Here is a 26,217-nt window from a genome sequence, read left to right on the forward strand (position 1 = left end):
TTGCCTAGCTGTGGTCAAGGTCTGTACTGTAAAATTAGGCACCGGGAAGCTCGGAGATGTGCTGATGCAAAGCTCCGCTGCTTTTTTCATCTGTAGTCTTTTCAAATGAATGAAATTTAAACGGACATAAATCACTGAACACTGTTTTTCTTGTGATGCTGGCTTTGAGAAATAATTTCCTGCACTGTGCCACTGCATCAAATGAAGAATGACTGCTCTTTCTGAGCATTCAAGGGTTGAAAATCCAGTGAAGTCCTATTTCTCTTTCCCTAAATGCCAAGTGGTGCCTCCCTTAATACAGTTAGAGCATGTACACTGAACTGTGGCATAGGCCCAGCTTTAACTCAGTGTGCCTCCTGCTGGAAATCAAATGTCATAACACCACATAGAAACTGCAACAGAGTTCAGATCCAGATTTACTGTATAATTTTAACCTCCTTCAAGATTTATACAGGTTTTATATTTGAATATAGTTTTACCTGTACATGTTTTATGACTGATCATGAAACATTGCAATCTTAAAACTACTGTGGCTGGAAGATGCATCAGTTAGCCAAAAGTATGCAGACTGCCTTATTCATATACTTTGGCATACTTCTAACCTTGGGCTGTTTTTCATAATGTAGGCTAGGCCCCTCACTTCCAATCAAGGAAAATCTTTATGCTACACTACATTATGGAAAATACTGTGCCTGCAAATTGATGGCAGCAGTTTGGGGAAGGCTCTTTTTCAACATGACAGTGCCTCCCATATGCATGCACAAAGCCAGATCCCTGTTTGGTGTGGAGGACTTATCTGACATGAATTGCAGAAATGACATTTGAAAGAGCCAGGACCTTATTGTCCAACATCAGAGCCTGACCTCACTAATGATCTTGTGGCTGAATCCCTGCGGCTGGGTTCCAAAATCCACTGGAAAGCTTTTCTGAAAAGACTGGGTTTTTCTTTATGTAGCTGCATATAAATATCTGTGGTTCTGAAAGAGATTTTTAAACAATCAAACATGGGCCTTGTTGTTCGCATGTCCACATACTTTTGGCCTCACAGTTAATTTGAGTTTTTAAGTTTTTTTTTCATCCTGGCTTTTTGCACAGTGCAGAAAAATGACTCTTGTCATGGTAGCTTGTTAATATTTCAGCTGTAATGTATTTTACTACAAAGTAGCTGCCAATATGCACTAAATATTTTAAAATATATTAACAAAGACCTTCAGAGAACTTGAGATTTCATGTCTCTGTCCTTTATTCCCTTCAGTATATTTTTGAATAAATCCTAATAAATCCTTGGACTCACTCATTGCAGCACAATTTACTGCAGCAGAGGGAGACAGCAGCATTGATAGATCAAAAGCCACAACAGTAAAGGTCAAATCATGAAAATGGTCTTCTGTCTGGTATCCTCAGTAAAAACAAGTTAAGGTCCTCATGGTGCTATAACTTCTCACAAATGGGCTGAATCTCTGTTTTTACAGTTTGTAAATACCCGAGGCCGGTGGTGGCAACATCACTGAATGACCTAAGCAGACGGTTAAAGGATGTTTCTGACACAAGCCATTTGGTTATCAGTGTAGGACAGCTGTTACTATACAGTGCAAACATGACTTCAAGCCTTTTTAGATGGCGGTGTGTTTAGCAGCTCTGTGGCCTGGCTGAGATAAACAAGAGACATGAGCAACACAGTTCTTCTTTTTATTTTGGAGTGTAAACTATTTATTTCAGTCTTCATTCCACATGAAATGAGCATCCAAGTTTATGTTTTGCTATTAGAAAATAAAGTTTAAAACTAACCAACAGGTATTTAAACAACATGTTTCATGTTGTTTGAGAGCTAAACAGGAAGAGCAGCAGGCAGAGAGGCGCAGCTCCTTTTCAGATGTTGATCAGAGCGAGAATTTCAAAAAAAATGGAGGCAGACACAACAAGCTTCTATCAAAATAGCATCTCACTCTGTTAAAGAGATTGCCTGCATGTCTGGTACACACACTGACAGCAAAACAGTTGTTTAATTTTAACAAAATGTAAAACCACAGCCATCTAAAATTCCAGTTAAGCTGACTCTGTATTTATATTACAAAATGTGGCTGGATGTGGAAAAACAGAGAGAGCCTCAAACTGTAATACATCATAGGGGTCAATAAGTTCTTTTTTGAAATATTAACTGTTGAAAATACTTAAATGCATTTGTTTTTTTCAGCATCTTTGCCTTTTCTGCTTTGTAATGGATTTCCTCGAACATGAAATGTGGATAGGTTCATGCGGTTTGGTTATATACAATCCTTTGTTACTACATTTTGAATCTGAGTAATTCCAGCTAGACTCAGACTGAACTGATTTTGACTGAAGAAGTGGACTGGGTGTGGGACCTCTGTGGTCCACAGAAGCTTTACCTCCTGGAGTGTTTAGTTTACAGAGCGGAGATCTGGTGAGATCATCAGTGTGAGACTGTTCCACTGCTAATGAGAAGGGGAGGGAGGTTTTCCAAGGCTGTTCATGCCTCACTGGAGGTGCTCGTGTCATCTGTGGGTTTGTGGTTGCACTTGCAGTAATTCAGCCTTTACCTTAAACTGAGTTTTTCCAGCTTGGCCACAGAAGGTAACGAATGAAGTCCATTTTATTTTTAGGGACAGCAATTATGGCAATCATCTGTTAAATGTAAAGGGAAGTAGTTTATTTATATGGGCTTCTTTGTCCTTTTATAGCTAAGTTTAAAAACCCTGACAATGACAAAAAAAAGTGCTCATTCTTAATGCTCACTTGAAATGGATAAGGCTATTTTAATCACTTCACAGCATTTGTTCAGTTTAAGGTGGACCTAACGCTGTTTACACTGGATTCAGTGATTATTAGTGAGTCTGATACATATAAACAACAAGCTCGCTTCAGCAATTTTTGAACACTAGGGATGAAAGACTGCAAAACAGATCTTTCCCAGAAAGATGACCTTAATATCCTTTCATATCTGCCCAATTCTCGAAGCTAAACTGGAAAACTTATCCACTCAGCAGACACAGAGCAACATGGGCATCCCATTGGAATAGTGACTTTTAAATTAGGCTAATTAATTTACAAGCAGTTGTAAGTTGTTTATAATTTTTACACAATTATGGTACTTAATGTTTTTCTTTAGTTGCTTTATCTAGAGTGGCAAAGTCATAGCAGCCCGTCTCACTAACACCAGCCTCATACCAATCCTCCACCTGTAGCAGGCCCAGTGACAGGCTCTGTAGCTGCGCTAATAGGCACTGGGCTATGATATACAGTTCAAATTGTTGTATAAAATACAATACACTAGCCTATTATATGTCATATGTTTTTACAATGTAGTGTTTCTCGCCTTACATATAAAATGGATGGTAGCTTAGAGGAGTACTCCAACATTTTAGTATTCATTTTCCATAAAGATTGGGGACTCAGAAGAGACATTATTCCTCCTGAAGCAGCAGAAGAGATATAAAGTCTAAATGTTCCAAAAATGTTGGATCCTACAATTCTATGCAACTCAACATAGCATCTTTAATTAGGCCCTCCCTGCCTCCTGAATGCATGTGTCTTTACACCACATCTTCAGTTTGTAATGCAGGCTTTCAGATAAATGTTGAAGACAAGGCGAGTTAACCCTAATTACAACATCAGAGTTGTTTTGTTTTTTAACTGAAAAGCACCCTCCAGAGCCACAAAATAGCATACACTATACAATTTTTTTCACCGGCTGAGTAGTACTTCCTCTAAGAAGTAAACCTTTAATTGGCTACCTCACTTTAGGTTTTATCAACTATGGGTTGGATTTGAAATCAAAAGTGTCATCTAACTGTAAACCCATAGGCCAACTAACAGGAACAACTTGTTGATTAATCAAATTAAGGAAAAATAAGATGCAACTTTTTTGATAATTAGTTCATCATGTATTTCCATTTTTAAGCAAAACTGCCAAATATCCAGTCTTAGGACTGTCCCCAGTCTTGGCTTGTGTTGTTTGGTCAGATGCTGGAAAAATGTTGTGTCATTACTATTCTCTGATGTTTTACAAACCAAACAACTCATCAACAAATTGAAAAAACAATTGGCAGGTAATCAATAATGAAAATAATCTTTAACTGTAAATTTCAAGCCATAGTGGGTAACAGGAAAAACTGCATGCTAGTGTTAGCCCCACTTTTTTTATTCCTCGGGTATTAGCAGAATCACCAAGACTCTTCTAAAAAGTAAGATAAAAAAAAATATTCCGTCCTTTGAACATAAAACGTTTTTCACCTGAATATTTTTTCATCCAGATGCTTAGAGGAGTCATTTGGGATCAAAACCATCAGTTTAGCCCGTTAATTATCTTGTTTACCTCCGTGATCCCAATGTATGCTAATACATGCGGGGCTAATGCTCCTGTAAAACGTTCTTGGTTAGCTAGCATTAAGTCTGAGTTCAGATTTGACAAGTAAATAAAAGAAAATAGATTTTTTTTCTTTTTTAACTTAGTATTTATAACTCATTTTTGTACTTGTTTGTAAGCTAATTACCTGTTTAAAGCCAAACGAAACATCAATCTGTCACATTAACCGCTGCCGAGTAATGACATTACTTTGAGGTTACCATGGATACAGCCGTCGGCCATTTTTCCACAGAGGAATATGGGGGTCTCTCCCCGGTCCCGTCATCCCTCTTTTTTTTCCCCTCTCTCTTTTTTGGGAGGGGGGGTGTTGCCTGTCCAGCGGCCGGCTGCTTCTTTCTGCTCGCTGAATGGGAGGAAAAGGGGTCTCTGCTTGCGGAAGATATGAATTTAAAGCTCCGCGTAGAGATTATTCGAGGGATTTGTGCTCACCGAAAACGGTGAAACGGTCACAGATGAGCGGTCGTGTTCTCATCGGGAAGGTGCCTTCTCTACAGTCGGCGCCAAGAGCAAGAAGGACTTTACTTTTTACGCCAAGGTAATAATGACATTCAGTCACTGCAAACTCACAGGAAACCGTTTTTCGACATTTTTATAGCTGTGGATTTTGTCGATATGCTACAGTGGCTTTCTTTATTTGCCCTCTAACAATAATTTATCCAACGGTAATGGCTGTTTCTTTTATGGGGACTGTGGACTCATAGATTTATTCGCTGGCTTTAAATCATTGTTAATATGACCTTTTGACTAACCTTACAGTATATTAACATTAGCCGATAAACTGCTCATGAGTTGGAAATCAATTCGGCTGGTTTTTCTACATGTTTGGTGCTTGGATGATGACATTGTACATTGTGCATGATACAGTGGAGTTCAGGAAATGCTGAATAATTTTAGACGTGTGAATTATGTTGACATGAGGTAGAATACAGTCGTGCAGAAATGTGCTGGAGATTTATATGTTGACATTGATTTGGCTCAAGAAATTATAACATCTGTGGTAACACTTTTTATTCTTGGAGGACACTGCAGTGCTGCTGCCACAGCTATCTGTGTAATAGAGGGTGTCTTCACCACTCACTCAGCCATAGGCATGCAGTTCCAGGAGCCTTGTCTTTACTGTCCTTGATGCAGAAAATATTGACAGTGCCAGAGCTCAACTGCAAGATGCATTCTTCTTGTGCGCACTGATTTTATGTAGGTTAAAGCTTATAACTGTTTTTTTTTTTTTTTAAAGACCATGTGTGAGAAACTGCGACTTCTCTTTTTTTTTTTTTTTTTTTTGCTCTGTAAAATGTTTTGTGTGCTTGCTTTTCTTACTCTCTCTATCTTTGCAGTGGCTTTCACCAGTGCTGCGAGTCATGCCATTGTGGCAACCAGCATTTGTGTTTGTCCATGTGTGTGTTTGATTTTGGTGATGCTGTTAGTTCCAAGTACAAGTCTGGACAGTGATTGCAATATCCCTGACTTGCTCCACCCCACCAATCATCCCTGATTCTTCTTAAATCAAAACATTTTCACAGCAAACCCACTCAAATAATAGTGCGGAAACACAAATCAGAGAGATGCTGGAGTTGTGCCACAGAAAACAAAAAGTTAATTGCCACCCTATGTATGAAGTATGCACTTTGCTGGTGTACTACTCCCACCCTTCCCCTGTCTGGATTTCATCTCTGAGGGCAGACAGTTTTGCTTGTAATATTAACAGCCCACAGGCCCTCCTGCCTCTTCTTAGGCTGACATCCCTGTGGGGTTATTCATGGCCCCTCTGCTGCTCCTGACAGAGGTGGTATTGTTCAAAACATACCACGAACATCTGCACTCGATGTAAATCAAAATTATTCTCCTTATTGATGGTATGTGAAAACTTAAAAAGAAAATGTTTAAAATTCTCAAATCAAACATTTATCTGAGGGTTTTCCTTTCTTGTGTCAAACTTTTCCTCTGAGGTCACGTCTCTGTGGCCACAAATCCTCACTTAAATGTTGATTTTTATGCATCAGAATGCTCAAAACCAGCACAAAGTGTCAGGGTAAGCTTCATCTCTGTTTTACAACTGCAGCTACACCTCAACTACAGCCATGTGATTAAATCCAATTCTGAATGTGTATGGGCCATTTTTGTCTCCCTGTATTTTTCTATGCAATTCCATGTTCCCTGCTTCTGCTAATTGCAGACTGCAGACCCACAAAGAGCATTTTCAGCTCAGTGGGAAAAGCAAAAGAAAGGGAAAAGAACTGATTCAGCTCAAGCAGTGACTCAGCTTTTAAAGGGCCTTATTAATTTACCTTTTCCACTGTGCCACATTTTCATGCGCCAACACAAATTTGATTACCACCTGTGGTTGCCAGAAGAAATGATGGGGAACGTAATTATACAAAATCCAAGCTGGACTTGCATTTAGCCCTCTGGAGATATAATTTTTAAGTTCAACAAGGCATTATTGCTCTTCTAAAGTACATAAAAATATTTTACTCTTCAATTTTAAACTCTGCTTGGACTCTGAACAGTTTGATCTTCTGGTGATATTTTGGTTGACTGAGAGGCTACACCTCTTGTTGAACTCCACACAGTGATCTGCATTTTAAGTATATTCAAATATGAATGCATCCACAGATCTGATGTCCAGTGAGCAGTTTCCATCCCTGCCTTCCTCACCTGAGGGGCCACTCTGGCAACATCTGTTTCAGGGCGATGCAGGACGTCATTGTGGGGTGGAGGGAAAGGTCAGGAAGGGTTTAGGAGCCTGTCACTCTGATTCCTCTGCTTCTTTAGAGCATAGGAGACAGAGTCAGTTCACATACTTTTTATTCAGCATGATTTATCAGCAGATCCTGTAAAATTTCTCTTAAAGCTACAGTTAAAGATTTGGTGCGTGTTGGCCTCTATTGTAAAGCTGCTAGTTTTGCCATCATGGGGATTTATAAAATTATGATTAAAGCTATGATAAAGCTTGTATCTCTATATCTTAAAATTAAGATTGAAGAGGAGTGTTCCAAACAAACACTGATTTTATGAAAAGGTGAAGAAAGGGGAGGAAACATCATTTTGGTGATGCAGCACATAAATGGTTGAAACAGGATTTTAGACAAATGGTCACAAGTTCAAAAATACTTTTCTTTATAAACTTGATCATTGGAACTATTATGATATAGACAATTGCTTAATATGTGAAAAAATCATACTGTATTTCATAAAAACTGAAATATCCACTCCTGAGGATGTTTGTTCACCATATGGCCTGGAGCTCTGATGCATTGGTTGAATCAAATCAAAGCAGCTGTAGCCATGTTTGAATTACCTGCTTGTCTGAGCATGTGGCCTCCTCCAGAGACAACTTACTGCAGACAGATGGGTATATTGTTGTGGCAACCAGCTTCTTTTTCTTTGTCTTTCTTCAGCTGTACCTACTGTACACTATATCGTTTTCATTTATTTGTGAAGAGCACGTTTTTGCTAAATTGTCATCCATGCATTGTTTCAGTTGGGATGAGAGCAGCTCCATCAGCAGCGGGCTCAGCGACGGTGATGGCTCAGATAACCTCAGCTCAGAGGAGTTCAACGTCAGCTCCTCTCTTAACTCCCTCCCGAGCACACCCATGGGGTCCAGACGCAACTCTTCAGTAATGGTAAGCTGAGATACTGTACCTGACAGTCTGTGATACGGCGTGTGATGATGTTTTGCTTTGCTTTGTCTTGTTTTGTTTGTAAAAGCAGTGCTAAATATCGCAGATCAGGCCTTCACTTGAAAAATCTTCATTGCATTATTCTGTGATTTACATTGTATTGTGTGTAAAATGCGAGTCCCAGGCCACAAAAAGACACCACATACGTCAACTCTATCATTACACTGAAACTCAAGAGAGACACAGTCTGTCACAGTGCAAACCCTGCACTGCATATACACTGAAAATTGACTTTTCAGTAAATTAGGAGACATCTTGTGTCCAGGAGTTTCACTATGGGGGAAATTTTTTTTTTTTCATATTTATATATTATAGATTTTCCAATGAGGGATAAGTAGATGTGATTAGAGAATTTTTAACCAGGTGATTGAACTTTCTTTGTGCAAAAACTGTATCAGACACAAACTGTTATTCCAAGCAGAGTATGTTTAAAATAATGTCTGGAGGGGATTGTTAAATTTGATCAAACTTGTTTTATGTTCGCTTCTGGAGCAGTGGTGGTGGTGGTTCCTGCCGTTCTCACAGGTTAAAATTTTTACTTAATTATAGAAATGGTGCTTACTTGCAGAAAGCTCACCAGGAAGAAATGAACATTAGTGGTACTCAATGAGCCATCTGTCGCTCTGTATCACATTCATATCCTGCCAAGAAGCAGCATGTCCAGTTTTGTTCTCAGTCCTACCTCCTCAATGCACCACATGATTTTTCTGTTATAATGGAGCTGTCTTTTTTATCCGCTGCATAGTGACACATTAAAAAAATATAAGCTCAAGCTATTGTTAAGTCTTCTATTTTATTATTTAACATTGATTTACCTCTGAAAGTGTTAAACCCGTTAACACACCCATTTTTTCTCCAATTTTTTGTTTTCCTTCTTCTGTAGTTTTCTTTAATCAGCTCAGGGTATATCAGTCTATCTCTCACTCCTTCCCACTGGAATGCAGCTCAGATGAAACAAAGATTACAGAGAACAGTCAATTCCACCAGTGACACAGACCATGTCTGACGGTTCCCCACAATGTGCCCCTTCCCTTCCTCTATCTGCAGCTCCGTACTGATGCAGAGAAGCGCTCCCTGGTGGAAAGCGGACTGTCTTGGTATAGCGAGGATGGCAAAGCCAGCCACAAGCTTGATAGCTCCAGCTACGACACAGGGAGTCTCAAGACAGAGGCCCCAAGCAAGTGGAGAAAGAAGCCCCCGAGCCTTAGTGAAGATTCAGCGGGTAAAGGGGAACTGAAGAAGCCACAAAGTTTGGGTCAACCAGGGAGTTTCAAGAAGGGCCGTAATCCTCCTGTGGGCGTGACCTCCCCCATCACCCATACCTCTCAGAGCGTGCTCAGAGTTGCAGGTGAGATCTGATAGCATATTTTCCCTTTTCCTCATTATATCTCTTTTCCTTTGTTTGTTTTTTTCTCTACTATCCCCCTCCTATAGGAACTTTGTGGATCGCTGCCATTGTTAACTAAGAAATCTATGTCATCCATTATCTCTTTGTATACTGAATCCAAATGTAAAACAGAGTGTGTTTATAGAGCAGCCAAGGCGGATATCTGCTTGGTGTCAGGATGAAAACAGACACTTACCCCTCAGAGTAAGCCAGGTTTTGATTTGTAGCACAGCACGGTATACTTACGAAAAAATGCACCATGAAATCCATTTCATTGAGAAAAAAAATCTTAGTTTAAAGCCCAAAGCTATATTTCTTCTATTATCTCAGAGAAAAGCCTGTTACTGTACATGTCTGCAGAGACACTCTGTCTGCCATCTGCAGCAACTAAATTTATTTCTGTGTTCTTTAAGCCCCAACAAAACATGCCATGATTAAATAATAGGTTCCAATAGTAACATTTCCTGGCCTTTCATTTGAATTTGCTCAACTTAATTTCAGCTTTAAAAATAATTGATTAAAATTACTTGTGATTATTTGTTGGCTGCAGTTTAAAGTGAAGAATAACTTAAGAGGTCAAATGTGTTGTATTTGCTTTATGAATGTACTATTATTATTATTATTATAACTTTACTTTTAGCCTTTAGTTTAAAAAAAAAAAAAAAAGTCATATATTACCCTTTTACCCTTATCTTTTAATGTATCCTTCAATCTTCACATACCTGCATTACTTTAATGATCCATTCAGTTTGATTTCATCACTTGGATCTTATGGTATGGTTTAAAAAGTTTAATTTTGCATAAAGCCCTTTTAAATCACTCTGCTGGTGAGTCACACTTGATGTCACGAGCACATAAAAACTTAAGTAAACACAGATGTTTCTTGCTTATGTTTTATCTCAGCTGTAATGCCTGGAATTATATGAGTATTTTCTTTTATGTGATGCCATCTAGATAGAGAGAAATGATGGTTTGTTGTCATTTCTGGCTCATCAATTCATCCAGTTCGTCCATCCATTCATCTTTTTTTGAGTAGTTTATTCTCTTCAGGGTGATGGTGACTAGAGGCCAAACCAAGCAGCTCAACATTCTAGCTGCTCCTTATTATCACTCAATTGCTTTTAATTGTGAATAGAATTACCTTAATGTTGTTATTCAATGATGCAGTGTTGTTCTTTCCCTCTTTATGCAGCACCTAAATGCGAGAAGCCACTGGACAAATCCAAGATTTCCATTAAAACTGCTGGTCTACAACGGTCTCGTTCTGATGCTGGCAGGGATCATCATGGAGAGCACCGCAAGCCCCCATCAGGTTTGGTTAAGCCCACTGCTGGAGCCTCCTTTGGGTACAAGAAACCAACAGCCACTGGTACCGCCACTGTTATGACAGCAGGGGGCGCCACCATCTCCAGTGGCTCTGCTACTGTGGGGAAAACCCCTAAGTCATCTGGCATACCAGTGAAGCCCGTGGGAGGAGGAACACCCTCGGGTCGAAAGAACAGTTTTGATGCCAGCAGTGAGCAGAGCTTCCTGGGGCCAAACGCCCGAAACAGCATTCAGTACCGCAGCCTGCCTCGACCAGCCAAATCAAGCACGCTCAGTGTGATTGGTCGCCCTGCAGCTCGGCCTGTCAGCGGTACCATTGACACCAGTCTGTTGAGTTTGAAACCTGTGCCCATGGCCTCTGCAGGCCCCAGGGTTAAAGAGCCTAGTAGCTGCAGCAGTAAAATGGCTAATCGAACCAGCACCGGCCCAGTGAATCAGACAGACAGAGAGAAGGAGAAGGAGAGAGCCAAGGCCAAGGCTGTTGGTGCTGACATAGACTGTGGCTCTCTGAAAGGAGAGGAGACACAGTCTGAGTCAACAGGAGAGTCTGCTGTGAAACTTCACGGCCTGAGACGGACCAGCAGCAGCAAATACCCAGAACTGTCATCACCCACCACACCAAGGTCTCTCATTTAAACACTACTTTAAAGAGGCTTTTCACTGAAATCACAAAAAAACACATTTTCTCACTGACTTCTCCTGGTATCTTGCCAGTTTTTAGTTTTATCGTATATTCACAGGATTTCTGCCGCCGTCCCACTGTAATGGATTTGAATGGTTGTGGTGCACACAGGATTGAAAAATCCAATCTAAAAAATTCAACAGCTATATCTCTCTCCAGAAACAGTGTCCCAGTTACTCTAAGTAATCCAGAGTGCTCACTGTCAATTTCTTCTCCTGGAACAACTTTATACCAAAGAAATGGGCCAGGGTAATGGGAACATTGTTTGTTTAGATTTATGTTGCCGTTGAATTTTGGAGGCAGACATCCTAGAGACAGCTGTTTCAAAACCTTGTCAAATAAAACCACAGCTATCTGTCAGGGTATACAGCAGTAGGAGTAAGTTAGTATAATATAATTTGGGTGAAAGCACTTTAAAATGAACAAAAAATGAAAGGAAATTAGTAATACACATCACAAACACGCATGGGTCCAGTGAGGACTTTGTTTTGAACATCATTACTCAGGACATCACACTAGTTTCTGTTTTTTGACCTTTTGTTTCCTCTGCCTGATTCCTAGGATGCTGAGCACTAAGTCTCTGGGTCGTCCACCCAGCCTGGCTCACCTGGACAAGGTCAACTCTAACAGTCTTGACTCCTGTGTGACCATCCAGGACCTCCCACCCAAAGTCCCCCCATACTCCAAGCTTCAGGACTTGGCTGGTTCCCACACAGCTGCACGCCTCACCCCCAGCCCAGCGCCCATCCTCCACATCGATTCCCCCAACTCCTACACCAGTGAAAGCCTGAGCCTGAGTGGATCACCACTGCTCTATCCCAAACTATCTGGCATGCACCGTAGCATGGAGTCCCTGCCCCTCCAGATGAGTGTACCCTCCAGTGCGAGGTTTGTCACAACTGCGACACATGACAAGGAGGAGAGGGGTACAGGAACCTGGGGGGGCGGGAGCAGAACATCCCTCAACCTCTCAGATAGGCAAGTCTCAGAAGTACTTAATGTCCATTGTGTCAGATGTTTTGTTCATTTGTGACAAAACGTGATTCTGTCATTTTCTTTGTCATTAGTGTATGTTGTTGTTTTCCTCTGAAGAGGAAAGTTATTGTGAGGGAATTACAGTTTTGGTGGGTGCTTGTCATATGAGATGAGATCACAAATAAACACGTAGACTCTTAATTACAAAGGAATAATTAGGCAACTTTTGTAGTAGTAGTAGTAGTAGTTTCATTTGAACTACTTGTTGTGGTAGTTTCATTTGAAACTACTACAGCAAGACAAAGACCCTGCACCATGGGAAACAACCCTTTTTTTCTGTCATTCAGTATTTATTTATTTTTTTGCACAACCAACCCACTGAGGAAAGATAACAGGGAACCCACAGTGCCCAGAAACTCATAATCATTCAAGTCAGGGACAGAAAAGAAAAACTACATAAAAAAAAAGAAAACCTTGGATCTGTCATCCACATGTCAATGGATCAAAGTTTTAAACAAAAAGAAAAACAGAAATAAAACCAGTTATTTCACAACTAGCCTTCTACCTTCTCATGAACCAACCAATACTGGTGGAAGCAGCTGAATTTATCCTAGCAGCAGACAGTGTGTGAAACATAATGTCCAGTTGAGTCAGTGTTTCAACACTGGGCTATACATTTCTTGGCAGCTGCCTTTCCCCCAAAATGGAAAGCCTGAGCTGTCATTTAGAAGATGAAGGGTTGGATCCACTTGAAAATTTCTATTTGTCAAAGTGGAGATGGCCCAAAATATTTCCTGCCAAAGGAATGTACTTTTAGGCAATCCCACGCCGAGTGTATGAAGGTGGCCAGTGTGCCATATGGGCTGTATTTACAAAAAGGACTGCAAAATAAATCCATGAGATTTCTTACCAGTTATACATGTCAAAACTGAAAATAAACAGATGAATGAGTGTTGATTTTTATTAAAATTATTAACAATGACTGTTCTCTGTTAATAATGTTTTTATTCTCTTCTTTACAGCTTGCAGACAGACAGAAATACCTTGCCAAAGAAAGGCTTAGAGTACGTCAATACAATTATGGTCCAAGCATCTATTTGAAATCTCACACTGTGATGTATCCTCTTTGTTCAAAGTTAAAATGACCTCTCTTCTTTCAGACGCTATGGCTCAAGCCTGTCAGAGAGTGATGGAACCAAACCAGGAAGACGCCACTCCCACAACATAGTCAGCATGACAGAGAGCGACAGCCCCCCTCAGCTGCCTTCTCCCACCCGCCCGCTGCACCCCTCCTCTGGCACAGCTCCTCTCACCAACGTGGGTGAGTCTGCCTGTTCAGTTTTGCTGCCAAGTTCTAAAAACACTCACTGTTTGAGCTCTGAATTAATGAGCCTTGAGTTGCTTGATAAGTTGTCCATCTTGTCGTAGGTTATTATCGAGGACAGGGATACCGAGTTGACACTGAGAGGAGAGTCCAGCTAAGTTTTTACAGTTAAGAAATGGTGACACAACTTGTCAGTAAGAGATTCTGTCATCTATGTAGTCAAGTGCTGGACAGATAGTATTGTATCAGACAGATTTACCCCTGTGAATATGATTATCCTATAGCTGGACTCATTTGGACTCGAGCCCAAGTCTGAAATATGCAGGAGATGGAGGCAATAGGGGGTCAGACTATATTTATCTCTTTGACTGTTGTGGAACCATAGTGTTGCCTTTCACTGAGTCATCAGAATAAGGGTGCTATACCTGGGTATAGGCCTACTCTGCGTGTGTCTGTTTGTGTGTGCGTGTGTGTGTGTGTGTGTGTGTGTGTCTCTGCAGCACTGTATCCTACAGTTTTATCGGTACCACTCACTAGATTATCGAATGTCTCTCTTTTGTGATAGTTGCCCCAATTTCCAGTGGCACTCCGAGGATATCACGCTCTAACAGCATAGGCCCCCCTAGTGACTCAGCCTGCGATCTCTATGGATCCTCCCCCTTGGGCAGCAGTATGTCCCTGGCTGACCGGCCAAAAAGCATGATGCGGTCTGGGTCTTTCCGTGAACCCGGGGACGATGGTGAGCCTACTCAATTGGCCACACTGCGGGGGAGTCGCCCCAACATGGCTTCAATCGAAACAAAGCTGTGCGCTCATACTGTTAAGCAAAATGTCGGAATGTCATTTATTTTCATGAACAGGGAAGGTGGAGAGGAGTCTTTGTGCCTCCATTTTAGATTAATAGGGAGTTACTCGAGGATTTAAAAGCACTGTCTGTGATCCAAATGTAAACGAAACAGAAACCACCCACCACTAACTTAAACATGCTTGCAATGTCAGATAATGAGTAGACCTTTTAATGCACAATCTAGCACAAACTCCAAGTTCTTAATGTATTTAGATACTAAAACTAAGCTTTGTTTACATAGCAAAGTATTGATTAAAAAGAAAGTCAGCTGGATTTGTCTTAAAATGTCTAACTCTTAAATAATGAGTGTGAATTTTCCTGTTGTTGATATAATGAACTGGCTGAGTCACAGATATCTTCACAGTTGTCAGTCGTAAAAACAGTTTAATGTATGCATGGCTTTAGTCATTTATTTTTGGGAAAAGCTAAATTATTGATTACCAGCATATTATTCTTCAACTCTTCATGATACTGACGTCCACCTTGTCTTTCTTGCAGTGCATGGCTCTGTACTGTCTTTGGCGTCCAATGCTTCATCCAACTATTCCTCGGTGAGTAGATACAACTACTGTATGTTCAGTAAATACTTATTTATGTGTTACTTTCACTGCAGGTCAGAGCTTTGTGTCGTTTTAAATATGCTGTTTTCTTCAAAAAGTGACCATTTACACTTTTACAGCATTGAATAACAATACATGTCTCCATTATAACCAATACAGCCTTAATAATAATGATCGATGGACTTTTTTTATTAAACAAAATCAGCTTTATCTCTCTCCATTTGGTTGCCAACCTGCCAATGACCATGTAATTCATACAGTAGATATTTGATTTCAATATAGAGATATTTCAACCTTGTATTTCACTGTTGTAGCATAAAACTTCAGTATTGCCCCTTTTATTGTGGATAAGTTTTCATGACTGAAGTTAATCCTCTGCCCCATCTGTATTGTGCATTTGCTTTTACCATGCCTTCATTAGAATGAGGAGAGGATACAAGGGGAGGTAAGGCCAACGTGCCGTGACTCTTCAGCTCACACTGTGCTTCTCGTCTGCGTCTTCTGTCAGTCATTTCCTATTGAAACGGGTCCATTCATCAGACGATGTTATCAGTGCTCAATAAGTTTGTTATCTCAGGAGCTCATAACCCAGTTCATTCTGTTTTATCTCTAATATTCCTTGTCCTTTAGCACCGCCTGCTAACATTTAATGAAAACATTTTCAGACCTCACAAAAGTGCATGAGAAGAGTGGTGGAAATCCACTGTCATCCCACGGCACATTTCCTATTGGTTTTGAGTGTATTTACCTTGTTTGTGAATAATATCAGTTTCTGTGGTGGAGCTATACCTTTTATATGTTGTTGTGTGCATATTTGTTTTTTTAGTTACCAAAAAAGCAACACATTTAATACATTCAGCTGTTGCATCATAATCAAAACTTTTATTAACGTATCCATCAGTTCTGGATTTTTGTCCAAGGTACTGTTTAACACGATTCCTGTACTGCTCAGACTTAATGTGCAATTTGTTCACAGCAAATCCGCAAGTTGAGGCGTGAGTTGGAAACCTCCCAGGAAAAGGTTGCCAACTTGACCATGCAGCTTTCTGCTAATGTATGTATGATTTTTTTTTTTTAATAGAGTAATTTGTTAATGACTTGGATGCATAACAGATCTTTTATCAGAGTCTTATTAATCCAAAATATAAATGAAATCCTTTGTGAACATTTAACGGATGTGTCTAGTATCTGTCCTGCAGTTTGTGAGGGTAAGATGTCGGCGAAAATGGTGTAAATTCTTATTGATGCATAACTCTGGCACATGCCCAGTATACAGGGAGTAAGGGCAACCCATCAAAAACTATAAAGGATTCACCACAACACTCGGGTGTCATTACAAACATGCCGTGTTTCCAGTTCTCTTACTGCCTCTCACATCCATCCACTTTTCCTAAAACCTTTCAGCGCTGTTATCTTGATGGACGCCCATTGAACGTGAACTCTTGATACTCACTTTTAACTCTTTAGTTATAGCAGCTTTACCTAACAAATTTCCCACTCCTGCTTTTTCTAATTTTCTCCCTGTGCAGCACATCTTACTCACTAGCTTTGCTAAACGAACTAACCTGAATGTTTTTATAAAGTGACTGTATGACTGTATGTTTTTATGAGAAGTTTTTATCACACCCCTAACACTCCTGTCCCTCTCTCTTACACTCATGGCTGTATTGACTGCTGGACTCGCTGCTGCCCCCTGCTTACCTCCCGCTGACCCGCACCTCTGGATGCTGGGTGTAGCAGCTAGGCCAGGTTTGTTGGACTGTTGCTTCCCGAGCGCTCTCTGTCGCTTCCTCATGATTCTGAGTGGACATCAAACTGACGACTTGCTGTAACACATCTCTTTTGGGCTTACAGTGTGGCACAGTCGAGCCTCAACGCCTACCTTGAAGCATGTAGACTAGGGCTCCAGCGAATGATTATTTTTATCCATTAATCTGTCAACTGTTTTGTCAATAATTTATTCAGTCTGTAAAATGTCAGAATGCAGTGAAAATACTTGACACAATTTCTCAGAGCACAAGGAGGACTCTTCAAATTTCTTGTTTTGTATGATCAGCAGTCCAAAGATTCCTGACTATTCCTGAACATTGCCTTAGACATTAAGAGTAACTTTTAGGATATAATTTATAGAGACAAGACATATATGCAGTCATGATAGAAACAAACTCTACAGGTGATGTAACACTCTTTAAAGCCGCCAAAATGGAAGTCTGCTGCTCTTAGGAAAAACTGAACAGGTGATTGTATTATCATTAAGTGGTTATGACTGTTACAACCCCCACGAAGGGTCGTTCTTGGACAATCAATAACACCATTCAAACAGAATCAAAGAGTGCAGATGAACCATTTTATTCTATTTTTAAAGAAATGTGACCCCAAAGAAATACCAATGCACGGTATCAACATAAAGGAGTGCAGAATGATAAACTGCCTATATATATGAGAACTATAGGACAATTGAATTTCCCCTAGGGGATGAATAAAGGATATCTATCTATCTATCTATCTATCTATCTATCTAGAAGAGAATGACAGGCTGGCTGAATTTATCAAAAAGAAGGGAAGACAGTCAGGCCAACCACACAATGGGCTGTTGGACCTGAGCACCTTCCCTAAACCAAAAGAAAATGGTAAACAAAAATAAAGCAACAAAAAGAGAACTAAACATAATGTCTTGACAAATTCAATATGATGGTGTCAGCCACGGATTTTAGAAGACAGTGTAAGGCTCCGTCATCAGCAGTAATGGTGCAAACCTAAAGGTCAAACATGCTACATGAGGTTTATGAGGTTTGTCGGCCAGTGCCACGCCACTGCCCTCCTCCATCACCATTACCCTAACGCCCTCTTTCATCTCTGACATCATCCACAGCTGTCCACCACTCCATCCCCTCCCTCTTTTCCCAGCAGACGGAGAAAGCCATTTGCTTGATGTGCTGTGATCGTGTGAGACTGCAGACCGATTCGATTCAGCTGGTGACTCATACCTGTCTGCTGTTCCCCCCACTGTCTCTGTCTTTCTCTCTCTGCCTCCTTCTACTGCTGTGTCCTTCTCTTAAAGGCTAATTTGGTAGCAGCGTTTGAGCAGAGCCTGGCGCTGATGACTGCACGTCTGCAGACCCTGTCGGTCTCCTCGGACCAAAAGGTATCTTGGTGATATATGATGCTAATGAATGTTGTACCACCTGTGACAGTTTCCTTTTACATATGTGAGGAAAAATGAGAAAAATGTCCATAACGCATGAAGACATAATAGATACATGAGGATGATGATGATAAACCATCAGTCTGATAATTATTCAACTGCTTTAATATATATTAGATCCTCACATTGAAAGAGAAGTTACCAGGTAACATAGCTGCTCTGGAAATGAGATGTGGGTCAAAGGTTTGCATGATGGGATTTCCATGTTGTCATCAGCCACTCAACGCAACCTGTCATCCTCGTTGTAAGCAGATAGACATTCCACAATCCTGGGATCAGAAGAATCTTGGTTCAGTTACCAGCCTGCAAGCTAACATGAATACATGTTTATGTTTCACCTCTTCAGGACTCTGAACTCACTGAGCTGAAGGACACCATTGATATTCTGAAGGCCAAAAACACAGAGGCCCAAGAAATCATTCAGGGGGCTCTCAGTAATCCAGACATCACACCTAAAGGTACATGATATGCTAGGGATGAAGAGAACAATTAGCCTGTAAAACAAAACACATGAAAGGATTAAGACAGCAATTTCAAAACTTTCCCTCCCAATATTAAATTTTTATCTCTTCCTTCCTGGTTTTCAGAGCTGCTGATCAATAGGCAGAACTCCTCAGAAAGTATCTCCAGCCTCACCAGCACCACCAGCCACTCAAGTATGGGTAGTCTTAAGGAGCAGGAGGCCAAGAAGAAGAAGAAGAAGAGCTGGGTGAGGACTCGCAGGCAGACATGCACTGATTAGTGGTGGTCAGAAATACTGTTAGGTGTACCAGAGTTTTCTCAGGCATTTGCAAATTGGTTTGAAGTTATTTTGGAGAACCAGAGGATCAGTTTATCCCCTGACTCCTGATGTGTGAGGTTTACCACATCAGGAGTCTGTTTGTGCAGCATAAATCCACACATGCTAGCCCAAATAAATTTGCAGTGGTTTATGAATCAGATTATTTCTTTAGATTGTCAGAAAAAGTAATCATAGTTACAAAACCAGTTATGGTCAAATTGTATAATTCTATTTGTTAGGTCTGATATTGTTAAAATGTTTCATCAACAACAAATTAATCAGACTGAAATCTAGTGAATGTCTTCATTAGCACTAGATTACCAAGATTCAAAGTTTGTATATGTCATACAATAATAACAAAAAGAAGAATAAGCATTCGAAGAAGATATATGTAGGATGGAAATTAAGAAATGGACAATAATAAATGTATGTAATTTAAGTATTAAAAGGATGAGTCTCATATTGGTCCAGCATGGAGGTGAGCTGTGAGCTATTATCAGTTTTTGTTAAGTTGAATTTGATCTGAAAAATTCAGTCAGCTTCCGTCCTAGTTTGTGCTCCTGCATGTGTATATGCATGATTCTCCTCCTATCTTGTTCCACATCTGTTATTAAGTATGACTCTGGTCTCTCCCTCATGCTGCCCTGCTTTTTATTTTAGGTCTTTGAGGTGAGTGATGTTGCTACAATAAATAAACCCCCTCCCCTTGTCCAGCCTGCATGCACTTTGTGAGTCATACTTGTGAAACGCTTGGAAATTTTCTGTCATCCGTGTCTTTTTAAACTTGATTCACTAAATGACTTTGTACCATGTTCTGATCATATTCAAATGTAAAATTAAATTATGGACTCCTGGTTTTATGTATTGATATAATCTGCAGTTCATTTAACTGTAGACATCAAATGTTTCAGTGAAATGTTGATGAAAACTTCCCCCATGCCAATCGTATGTTTCCTCTCTGAACAGTTACGCAGCTCCTTCAACAAGGCTTTCAATAAGAAGGGCTCCAAGCCGACAGGCCCGTATGCTGACATTGAGGAGATTGCCACCCCAGAATCCTCTGCACCCTCCTCCCCAAAGATCCACCATGACGGTGATAATCCCTCATCGACGATGAAATCCTCAACCTCTGCATCATCATCTGGGTAAACCTCAACCTACAATGATCTTTTAAACTTACACATCTGTAATTTACCACAGTAAGAAAGACTTTTGATAAATTAGGTTTTTGGCTGTCAAGTCTGCTGATCCTTGCTACCTTCAGTTCTCACTTGTAATCTTACGTGAACCGAATGTGTCCAGACTCTGTGAAGGAGGTGAGGTGGTGCAGGAGAAGGTTGTAACAGAGCTGCGTTCAGAGCTGTGGGAGAAGGAGCGAAAACTGACAGACATCCGCCTGGAAGCTCTAAGCTCCGCCCACCAGCTGGAGCAGCTGCAGGAGGCCATGAACAGCTTGCAGGTATGTATGATATGTTCCTTTTCATTATTTTTACTTTATTACTTTTCTCCCAAATAAGATTTTATGGTGATAAGGATGGAAAAATTTGAATAATCTACTGTGTACAAATATTATGAGAAGCAGATATTTTTAAAATGTTTATAAAAATGCAACTGTGTCTCTAACAATATTAAAAAAAAAATGTGTGAACAGCCACATCTTATATAACTATAGTTACATGCCCCGGTTCACATAGTAATGTATTTATAGTATTAATATTAGTAATTTATTTTGTTGTGTGTTGTCCTTTGATATTTTAGGTGTAAAACTCAACTGTTACCTTCAGTGCTATAATTTTTTTCATTTGACAGAAAATTATTATTAAGGAAATGGCTTTGTGATTTATGAACATTGGAGTAATACTGATGTTGTCTGTAGAGGACAGTGGAGAACCTGAAGGCTGAGAACGACCAGCTGAAGACAGGTGGTCTGTCCCCCTGTCCGTCTCCTGGACCCTCCAGCTCTGTCTCCCAGTCCTCGGGTCTCACGGCGCTGGGAAGTTCATCGCCCCGACAGTCAGTAGCCGTGCCGTTGCCCAAAAGCTACAGCAGAGGAATGAGTGAGGGGAGCAGCTCAGGTACAGTTCAATACCTGAAAATGTGATAACATGGATAAACACTGAGGCACAGCACTTAGATTAAATGTTATAATTGCAAACACAGGGTAACAGGAAAATGTGTGTAATGTAGATATTTAGAGTTTCTATCTTACTCATATGCTCATATTACAGTCAACAAAACTGGCATGATGTTTTCACCATTTTTTTAAATAAAAGTTATTCATATGTGCTTTTATTTAGGGCATTTAAAAAAAACAGTTGCTTACATCTTGATAACACATGCTTTTCTTCTATTCTGTTTCTGCTTCTTTTTTATATTCTGTCTGTTGTTTATTCCTTGGTAGATGTCCACTCTGCAGATTCCCTCAGCCTTTCCTCACAGAGGGATGATCACCGTGTTCGGGTGGTGATTTGTGTTGCAGATTTACACGTCTTCAAAGATGTAAGTGTATGGTTTGTCGCCAGACTAATTACTGCAGATTATTACAGACCAATTGCTAACATCATTGTAACTCTCTGTATCACCCTTTTGTTACACTTTGTATCAACAGGAGGTTAAACAGCAGGATTTCTTTGTGGGCACTGTCAGGGTGAATGGCAGAATGGACTGGACTATGCTGGACTCAGCAGTCAGCCAGGCTTTCAAGGTGAGATGACTTCTTCTGACAGCTTGGTGCAGTGTGGCCTGTCCAGGAACTGAGTGTACAGTTTACGTCAAGCATGTTCACGTTAGTGATTCAGCTGTCATATTAGATTTAGCATGTTGGTACTTCTCAGGGTTTGGACTACTGGACAGTGGTGAAAGCTGAGGTGCAGGAATAACATACTCTCACTGAACGTATGTTTTCATTGAAATAGACAAACATATTAAAAGAGGTATTTATTTAGTTATTTTGTTTTTTTTGTGTTTATGACGGGAGGAATGTTTGTTTCTATAATGAGCTTCTGGATATTTGAATTTCCCCTTGGGCATAAATAAATTATCTATCGATCTATCAATCTATCAATCTATCGATCTATCGATCTAACTATCTAACTATCTAACTATCTAACTAAATGTACTGTAACAGTCTGGAAGGTAATTTAAAAAGGCTGTCCAGGTCTTTGTAGAGGAGAATTGCTGTTTAATTTTGTAGTGTTATGGTACCAAATAATAATAATAATTTTGTATACTTACGTTCATTCTTGTAAAATATTTCTGTCGTCAAACACAAATTCTCTCCTTTTCCTTACAGGTGTACATAGCCAAAGTGGATCCCACCTCCAGTCTGGGCCTTTCTACTGACTCCATCTACAGTTACAGTATGGGCCACATAAAGAGAGTGCTGGGAGGAGAGGCTCCTGAGACCCAGCCCTCTCGCTGCATGTCCCGAGGCCCCAGCAGCATCACTGTGTCTCTGAAAGGTCTGTGAGGACACAATCATGTACAGTCATACTGGATTTAAGATCACTTATCACTTATGGTCTCATTGGATTAAACTGTATCTGTATTTGAAATTTGCATTGTCAACTCTCAATTATGAATTCTTGTACAAATCTTTTGATTAAAAACTGCATCCACACAAATACATTTTGATGATTTTATTGTCAGTCAGAACTTTTGCATCAGCTGTGTTGTGCAGCATTTATTTGAAGATCAAAGTCTCGACTGAGTGCAAATCCTCGTGTGTGTCTACTTCACAATTTCAGAGCGACTGCATTTGGCCGTATCTGTCCATATGTCAGACAGACTGACTTTATTTCTCCTTTACAACTCCTCTTTACGTCCAGTGTGTGTTCAGTTACACTGAGCTGTGCGCTGTCCTCAAATGACCCTTTGGTAGCTGATGAACTCATTAATTCAACAACATTAAAAATATGTTTTTCTGAAAATAGATTTTTATTAGATATTTTAGATTTATTCTGTTATATTATGATATTCAGTCTTAACATTATCGCTACAAGTGCTACAAATATATATGTGGCGAACATACAATATTTTCCAGTAACAGCAGTGTTTTGGTTTGTGAGAAGCGCACATGCAGAACCCATCAGTGGCTCCAAACCAGAGCTGTGATCAGAGAGGAGAGTTGAAATTCTGGTTTGGTAGTCGACCCCTCTGCGCCTTTGCATGCAGGAATGCAAGGAGCGACGTGCTAGCAGAGCTGGGAAAGCAGCGGCAGTCCAGACAGAGCTCTAGGTAACATGATCTCAGTGCAGCCAGGCCCAGCTGGTCACCCAGCCTCAGACACATGGGCCCCATAGATGTTAAGGTGGAACATTACACTTCTGCAGCCTGGTGGAGGGTGTCCAGACTTGCTACACTTGAGGCAAAGTTATTTTCAGACCAAAATGCTCGAGCTCCATGTTGCTTATCAAGGACATGGGAGATGATATAAATCCATTCTCAAAACATCTTCCTACCCCAGTCCTTCCTATTTGTAATGTATATTCTTTCTGGCATAAATATTAACATAATTTTTTACAAGCACTTGAATATCAAGTATCAAACTGCACTTCATCACCATTCAAGTATGTCCTGGGTATTTTGCAGGTAGTCGTCAACTTCACTGTTTATTGCAGCACAGTTCATTCTCACTTTTCCCTCACTATGTTCAGGTTTGAAGGAGAAGTGTGTGGACAGCCTGGTATTTGAAACCCTAATTCCCAAACCCATGATGCAACACTACATCAGTCTGCTACTCAAACACCGCCGTCTCACCCTGTCTGGACCGAGCGGGACGGGTAAGACCTACCTCGCTTCCCGGCTGGCTGAGTACCTGGTGGACCGCAGCGCCCGCGAGGTCACTGAAGGCATTGTCGTCACTTTCAACATGCACCGCCAGTCATGCAAGGTGACAGAGAGTGATGAAGCTGAATAACAATGGCTTATTTGGTGTTGTCAGTTTCCCTTCATCATCCTCTGTCCCTCTCTTTTTTTTCTCCTCAGGACCTGCAGCTTTATCTTTCCAACCTGGCCAATCAAATAGATCGAGAAACCAGCACATCAGAAATACCGCTGGTAGTCATTCTGGACGATATTCATGACCCTGCTTCCATCAGTGAACTTGTCAATGGTGCACTCACCTGCAAATATCACAAATGGTAATTTACAACAATTAAAAACCCTTATTTAAATTAAAATTAATATTTATATAAATATTAATATGACATATTTATAAAATATGTATGGCTGTGTTTAATATAATAAAAGTGTGTAATATTCCTCATTTTAGTCCTTACATTATTGGAACAAGCAATCAGCCGGTGAAGATGATCGCGAATCACGGCCTGCATCTCAGCTTCAGGTTGGTTGAAGAAACAGTAGTGGGAATAATTTCATCACCTGTAGTTTTGTATTTATGTGTAATAGTCTCTGGATGAATTCCTCCTGAGATCAGATTTCTCGCACACATGCACAAGCTCGCTGTAGAATAAACTAGTCAATACAATAAAGCATCTGTTAGCAGGTCAGTGATAAAGTGTGAGTTAATGTGTTGATAGTGTTTGATTCAATAAAGTTTGATTTCTGTCAATGCTGTGAATACAATTAACGACTTCACTTTAAGAGTCAGTGAACAAAAATATATAATAACATACATTTTTACTATACAATAATTTTATTTTCTTAAATTTGTCAACACAATTAAACTTCCCTCTATTGGTCATACTTCCTCCTTTTGAAATATTTTAAATATGATATTATATGATGTGCTACAAAAGGATTTGACTGTGACACTGTCAAAGTAACAAGGTTTTGTTAAATAATACAAATTATGACATATAGCATTGGCAGTATTTGGTTGAATGATACTGTCTCATTGATGAAGGGGGAGGATATACCTTTGTGAGATGGAACAAGATTTAAATAAGAACCTGTTAATAGATAAATATTTCTGATATTGATTCGTTTAAATTGGTTTTTACTGTCAAGATATGGCAGGTACCATTTATAGATCTCAGTCCATTTTTCAACCAGTCCCTCCCTATGGTTATAACTTGAATATAATGTAGGTTAGAGGGATAATGGCATAACTAATCCAACATGTAGCCAACGTACAAGCCCACTGATGTACACACTTTTTTTGTGACATGACTTTTTGCATGCACCCTTCATTGTCTTAGGATGGTGACCTTCTCCAATAATGTGGAACCAGCCAACGGCTTCCTGGTGCGATATTTGCACAGGAAGCTGATGGAATCAGAGGATGAGAAGAACCTGACCAATGAAGACCTGATCAAGGTTTTAGACTGGGTGCCCAAACTCTGGTATCACCTTCACACCTTCCTGGAGAAGCACAGCACATCAGACTTCCTCATTGGTATGAAACACTCAGAATAGGACTTTAGGGATGATACGGAAAGTTTTTATTTTTATTTTATGGGAAGTAAAGACAACTGAATTTGTTTGAATGGTGTTTTTATTACTTTATTACTGTCCACAGGCCCGTGCTTTTTCCTGTCATGTCCAGTCACAGTGGATGAGTTTCGATCATGGTTCATAGATCTCTGGAACCACTCTATTATTCCATACCTGCAAGAGGGGGCCAAGGATGGCATCAAGGTGAGAAACGACAGGCAGAAAATCTAGAGAACTATCTCCAGCTTGCAGTAGATTCCTCCTCAGGAAGTGCTGCTGGCTTTCCTTCCACAGATGTTGCGCTCTAATTTTACTGTTGTGGTATGTTGTGACACTTAAGGTCCACGGCCAGAAGGCGGTATGGGAGGACCCAGTAGAGTGGGTGAGGGGCACTCTGCCTTGGCCGTCTGCCCAACAGGACCAGGCAAAGCTGTTCCACCTTCCTCCCCCCAGCATCGGCTCCAGCAGCCCCAGTCAGCCCTGTGAGGAGAGGCCTCACAAGGAGACCCCACCCAGCTCTATGGAATCTGATCCATTGGTAAGCACGGCACACTTTTAATGAGATTTTTCTGCGAGTTTTATCAGAATTATAAGCTTTGTCATCTACTGAAAACTGAAATGGATCCTTTAGGATTTCTGATTTCTCATTTCTTCTCTTCTTTGTCGT

The 26,217-nt window shown here is 40.3% G+C and overlaps 1 protein-coding gene across 5 annotated transcripts in view; it reads left to right on the forward strand.

Annotated features, from left to right (window-relative positions):
- The window catches only part of nav1b (neuron navigator 1b), an 85,175-nt gene that overhangs the window by 55,493 nt on the left and 3,465 nt on the right, over positions 1–26,217 (forward strand). For 2 of the 5 annotated variants that reach the window (XM_071492965.1, XM_071492969.1), the window contains 24 exons: positions 7,866–8,010; positions 9,115–9,415; positions 10,647–11,403; positions 12,024–12,440; positions 13,460–13,501; positions 13,598–13,758; positions 14,327–14,500; positions 15,107–15,159; positions 16,145–16,222; positions 18,230–18,313; positions 18,720–18,831; positions 18,961–19,082; positions 20,121–20,299; positions 20,457–20,613; positions 21,031–21,229; positions 21,556–21,653; positions 21,763–21,858; positions 22,447–22,615; positions 23,810–24,045; positions 24,141–24,295; positions 24,427–24,498; positions 25,316–25,512; positions 25,636–25,754; positions 25,891–26,088. In XM_071492965.1, the coding sequence (XP_071349066.1) occupies positions 7,866–8,010; positions 9,115–9,415; positions 10,647–11,403; positions 12,024–12,440; positions 13,460–13,501; positions 13,598–13,758; positions 14,327–14,500; positions 15,107–15,159; positions 16,145–16,222; positions 18,230–18,313; positions 18,720–18,831; positions 18,961–19,082; positions 20,121–20,299; positions 20,457–20,613; positions 21,031–21,229; positions 21,556–21,653; positions 21,763–21,858; positions 22,447–22,615; positions 23,810–24,045; positions 24,141–24,295; positions 24,427–24,498; positions 25,316–25,512; positions 25,636–25,754; positions 25,891–26,088 (4,321 nt within the window). Of the gene's footprint in view, positions 1–451; positions 4,920–7,865; positions 8,011–9,114; positions 9,416–10,646; positions 11,404–12,023; positions 12,441–13,459; positions 13,502–13,597; positions 13,759–14,326; positions 14,501–15,106; positions 15,160–15,589; positions 15,614–16,144; positions 16,223–18,229; positions 18,314–18,719; positions 18,832–18,960; positions 19,083–20,120; positions 20,300–20,456; positions 20,614–21,030; positions 21,230–21,555; positions 21,654–21,762; positions 21,859–22,446; positions 22,616–23,809; positions 24,046–24,140; positions 24,296–24,426; positions 24,499–25,315; positions 25,513–25,635; positions 25,755–25,890; positions 26,089–26,217 lie in introns of those variants that run through there. The other 3 variants (XM_071492968.1, XM_071492966.1, XM_071492967.1) reach the window with 3 other exon arrangements.

This window comes from Trachinotus anak, unplaced genomic scaffold (genome assembly GCF_046630095.1).
Source record: "Trachinotus anak isolate AG129_WGS33_773 ecotype Australia unplaced genomic scaffold, CSIRO_AGI_Tana_v1 ptg000013l, whole genome shotgun sequence".
NCBI lineage: Eukaryota > Metazoa > Chordata > Actinopteri > Carangiformes > Carangidae > Trachinotus > Trachinotus anak.